Source organism: Puccinia triticina, chromosome 4A (genome assembly GCF_026914185.1).
Source record: "Puccinia triticina chromosome 4A, complete sequence".
In the NCBI taxonomy this organism is placed as follows: Eukaryota; Fungi; Basidiomycota; class Pucciniomycetes; order Pucciniales; family Pucciniaceae; genus Puccinia; species Puccinia triticina.
This window is the reverse complement of record NC_070561.1, coordinates 8,364,800-8,370,240: the sequence shown is the minus strand read 5'-3', so window position 1 is coordinate 8,370,240 and position 5,441 is coordinate 8,364,800. Positions and strand designations below refer to the sequence as shown.

Genomic DNA, 5,441 nt, shown 5'->3' with positions numbered 1-5,441 from the left:
TTCATGTATATACTATGCAGTGTAAATGAGTATGTGTAGCTGTCCTGCAGCTGGGTTGTGTATGTAAATGTGAGGTTGGATGTATATGTAGCTTGTAAGTGTAACTTCTAGTCCTGCAGAGTCCTGTCCTTGCGCCATAGTCTGTGAATCTTGATCAATATTATGTAAAGAAAAGAAAACAAAGATTTTTTTTTTTTGATGTAGTGGAACCTTTCCATCTACCACACCGACTTTACCCAGTGTGGAACTACTCAAAGGGGGGAATAGAGCTTGGAAGGGAGATGGATAGCAACACTAGTACTAATGTAAGCTATGCAAGGATGCTGGTGAGGCTGCCTTCCTGACTAATGCTGAGGGGATGAGAGTAACACTAAGAAAAGAACAAAAGGTGTGGCTGATTTCTACCTGATCTTAGGAGCTAGTACTATGAGCTTAACTACTGTTTCACTACTGAGGATGAGAGGCTTGGGGTAATGCTTGATGAGGGGGAAACAATGGCAATGGTTCAATATCAATGGTGAGCTCAGAGGTGCAATGGGCAATGTTCAATAGCAATGGGTTGAGGAGCAATAGCAATGATTTCAATAAGCAAATGGGTGATGAGGAATTTCTACTATAATTTCTGCATACTCTACAAGTGAGTTTATCTTATGTTCAACTGAAGGATGAGCAATCAAGAGGAATTCTGGCTATGGGAAGAAAGACCGTACAAATGAGGAAGGTGCTATGAACATAGTAACAACTTGACATGATGTGCACTACTGAAAGAGGTAAGCACAGATCCAATGATGTAATGTGTACAATAGGCATAGTACATGATGAGCAATGTATGTAAATGGATTAATATGTGAGAAGATATCTGTAAAAGGAATGTACTATAATTATTTAGTAAGTTACTAATGAAATGAGTGTTGTAACTAATGAAGACTGTAGGTTTTCTGTAAATCTTATATCCTTTATAGCTATTGAACCATTGAAGATAAAGGGGTACTATGTCTGAGTGACTATAGGTGAAATGAGGCTTAAAATCTGAATATGCAATAATAATGAAGTATTTGAGAAGGGATATGGGGTAAATAGGCAATGTAATGATGAAGATATGTAAAAGAAGATACTAAAAATATTACTTGTGGCTTGGGATGGAGCACCACACCAGGAATCATCTTGTAGCAAAAGTGGTCCTGCCAATTCTGTGCAGGGACCACTTTTTTTCACCAGACCAGTCATTGAGACGAGTCTTTAATTCTCTCAATTACCAGAAAAAACTGGTCATCAATGAAATTTTTGGAAGAACTGAAAGGTTTATTCCATTAATCTCTGTCTTGTACTTTTTACAATGTGTTATAATTCTACTGTGATGAGCCAGAGTAGACAAGATAAGAAATCTCTTTTACCTGAAAGCAGGTTGATTGGCCGCTAGTGAGAGTGTGAGGTTGAGAGGGGATGTGAGGCCTAGTCTCAATTGCCAAAGCTTTTCTGTCAACACCACACATTTGAGTCAGTTCCATCCACACTGCATCAATCCTTTAGTCAAGTTTTTCCTCTTACTTAGTGTGAGCCTGTGTCTCTTATGTGACAGCAGGACACAAGAAAAGAAGGGGGAATAGTTTGGATTTCTTGGGATAAAGAAATACAAACTGAGAGAGAGGAAGAGAAAGATAGAGAGAAAAGAGAAGATCAGGCCTAGACTTTAAGTCTTTCTAAATTGATCTGGGCTATTCTCAACCTGGAAAAGTTGTATGCCAGCTGTTCCAGGCCAAAGAAGAGTGCAACAGCCTCCACTCACAACAAGGAAACGTTGGTGGGATTCAGAAGTAGGGTTACTACTCTGCTCTGGTTTTATAGGTCTTAACCAGAGATAACCTTTTGATCTTTTATGATTGGAAGAGTTGAAGAAAAGAAGAAACAATCAAGAGCAACAGAGTTTCACTCTGGATAAGCAAGGTTCAGTGAAAGAGTTTACTTACTGTCAATATCCTAGGCACCTGTGACGGTAGGTATACTGGGAGCGTGGTAATCTCTTTGGTGGTGATCCTGGGTTATCTGGGGTGTGGTTCTGGTGTGCTGAAGTCTGTGGATCCTCCTCAGGCAAGGGGGATCCTGACTTCGAAAATTTTCACAGTTTGCTTATGTAATTACATATGTACATGTGGTTTTGGCGCGCCTGGTAGTGCTGACACGTCACAACTGCGCATGCGCGCCACGACTCAAGAACTCAGGGAAGGAGTATAGCTACAAAGAATTTGTAAGTTGTAACTAGGGTTAAAATTGTCTGAGGAAACAGAATATGAAGTCAAAACAATGATATCTCTTAAGATGAAAAGGATGTGAATTAATTTCATATGTAATAAGTAGAAAAGAGGCAGACTTTAGGTCAGCTGTGTTGACTCTAAAGCTGACACTTAGCCTGAGTTGTGTAATTTTTTACGGCCTAGCTTTGATGCAATGTGAGTTTGGTACGGCCAAGGTTATTTGTGGGGAGAGGACCATTGGCATTAGAACCTGCTCTTCTTTGATTGCTTTTTTTCTAGCTTAGAGATCCAGCCACTCACTTTCTCCTCTGCCGTTTTGGCTTGGGGTGATGTTTGCCTGGATCCTTCTTTTTAGGTATTTGCCTGCAAAGAATGGGTTGGGCTATTAGCCTCAACTTGTCAGCCGTTTTGGTCAGAAAATTTGTGCTCACCTTTGGTGTGACTTGTGATTCTTTCCAATAGTGACGATTGACATGAGTTTTTGATCTTGTGGTTTGCAAGGACTGTGTCTGAATTCAACAGGTTGATACAATCAGCTATTTTAGTCCCTCTTGCCGCTGCTGCGGATAAAGGTTTGCTGAGCTTACCAATTTCCGCAGCTTCAGTGGTTTGCAGCAATCTCTTCACTTTGTGCGTCAAGTGCCGGCCCACTGGAGCTGTATTCTTACAATCAAGGGGATTATGTTCTCCTCTTGATAACCGGAAAAGTGCCGGTCATTGAGTGGATTGAATCCTGCTCTTTATGACCAGAAAGAACTGGTAATCAAGGGCAGTGACTACTACTCTTGATGACCACAAAGAAGTGTTCATCAAGGGTAGTGCTCCTGTTGATAATTGGAACAGAACAGGTCATCCAGGCAAGTGTTTACTCCTCTCAATGACTGGTGTGGTATTTATTCCTGTGTTTCTATACAGAGAAATATGAAAATTTCCCTTTCTTCTTTATACTGCTAATCCATACAAGCTTGCAGAAATACATTGTTTTTTTTTTGTTTTTTTGCGCACACCCAAAAATATGTTTTTGCCCCCAACAAACTTTTCCCCGCCCCTGTACTGAGTGGGCAGCTCCCGGCTGAATGCCCAGCTAAAATCGGAAATCAGTAATCTTCTCTCAACAACGGTTTTGGACATGTGGCAACTGCACTGATCACTGAGGGTACACAATTTTTAATGATCTTCTCATTTTCAAGAAGACATTGTTCTTTCTAAATCAAGCTAATCAATCAATTTTTTCTTTTTAGGTATCAAAAGGCACAGATGGGTTTTCTTAAATACTCTGCCAAGATTAAATATGCCGCAGTCTGATCCTTGCTTGATGGCAAGACGCTGAACAATATCAAACGCAGCATTAGCAGCAACAATTAGCCCCAAATCCCTTCACCGCTGTGGTGCTCCATTCCAAACCATAAGTAGTATTTTATTGCTTCTTTTTACATATATTCATCATTACATAGCCCATCTCCCCATAACCCTTCACAAATACCTCATTGTTATTGCATATTCAGATTCTACATCAAATTTCACCTATGGTCACTCATACATAGTATACCCCTATCTTCAATGGTTCAGTAGTTATAGAGGATATAAGACTTACAGACAACCTACAGTCTTCATTAGTTACAGTACTCATTTCATTAGTAACCTACTTGAATCATTACAGTACATTCCTTTTACATATTTATTCTCACATACTAAACCCTTTACATACATTTCTCATTATGTACTATACCTATTGTACACATTACATCATTGGATCTGTGCTTACCTCTTTCAGTAGTGCTCATCATCACAAGTTGTTACTATGTTCTCATCACTCTTCCCCATTAGTACATTCTTTTATTCCCATAACCAGCATTCCCCTTTCAGCATTGCTCATCATTACATACTGTTACTACTAGAGCACAAGGCGGCTACGCCGCCGCAACTCCAGGGGCCCAACTCCACGCCTCGCCCCCCGGGTACCCCCACCCCATCCCCCGCCAGCTCGCCCCGCCACCGACAACAACAATCACAAAACACCACCAGGACGGCCCGCGCTCCGCGCGAACGGCGCACGCCCTCAAAGTTTTCCATACACCGCTAAGCCCCAAGGCAAAGAAGTCGATCATTTCAACATAACCATCCATCACGAACCCCAAACACACAATCCCAAAGAAAAAACCAAGCACGGCAGAAGACAAGCAGCAACCCCAGTAATCCCCAGCCCAACTACTCAACCAAGGAAACGAACTCCCGCCTTGCACCGTTGGAGAAGTGATGACGTGGCTCCACCTCGCCGGAGGTTACCTACAAGCATTGACACGTTAGTCATCCATTTAACGTCATCTTTGAACTCCCACTAACCTTAACCACCAATCTCGCAGATTCCGCGCTAAATCCAGCTCGCAACCCTTCAAACTTGACTTGAACCCCCGGACGGAACGCAACTCTTGGATCGATGGTACTTTTTTGAACCTCTATGATGTATTTGACGTAGAATAATTGACTTATCATGCACTTCACAATTAAAGGAAGTCAGTTCAGCCAATTCTATTTTCAACATAATAAAACGACCCACATTTTTCCCGTGGGCAACTATTAATTCGATAAAATTGTGTATTGGTGCAATTTCGCGGCTCGGCTGTTGAACTCCAGTCATCTTCACATGACATATTACTCCCAACCCTTCAACCTTCACCGGTTCCGGCTTTGATGACGCCCTCGTATAGCGCTTTCTCTCCATTCCATAAGAGTAATATTTGAAATCCTGGTTACCGTGCTCGTCGCTGACCAGAACCTTGCCTTCAAGCATATAGTATTCCCCTTCCTCAAGAGGCAAACAGGCTGATGAATAAGGAGATAAGGTCACCGCAACCTTGGGAATGATTCCCCTCGATTGCTCTGTCACAATCGCAGACGACCTCGTTACTTGATGCTTGAAATCTGACCCCCAATTCACCAATTCCTGGGTTCAAGGAAGTTCGTGAGTTAAATGACCGCACCCAGCTATTCTGACTCAAGGCTCCAAACTTACCGTCGACTTTGCTTTAAATTTCCCTTGGAACGTTAAGCTTTCCCGGTAATGACTATTAACCAACGCCAACGCAACGGTAATCATAATTAACACAGTGCGAAATTGGTTGGAGTCAAGCTTGAGGCTAATGTTATCTAAAGGGTGTTAATCAAGAGCGATTAATTGGAAGGGCAAGA

General features: G+C 41.8%; 1 protein-coding gene across 1 annotated transcript; it reads left to right on the top strand.

The window, feature by feature from the left end:
* Positions 1-1,275: 1,275 nt before the first annotated feature.
* On the top strand, positions 1,276-4,733 carry PtA15_4A869 (uncharacterized protein; the record flags this gene model as incomplete). Its single annotated transcript, XM_053168797.1, has 3 exons — positions 1,276-1,300; positions 4,278-4,554; positions 4,616-4,733. 3 exons carry the CDS (start codon positions 1,276-1,278, stop codon positions 4,731-4,733), a joined length of 420 nt encoding a protein of 139 aa, XP_053019971.1.
* Between the last annotated feature and the right edge of the window lie 708 nt (positions 4,734-5,441).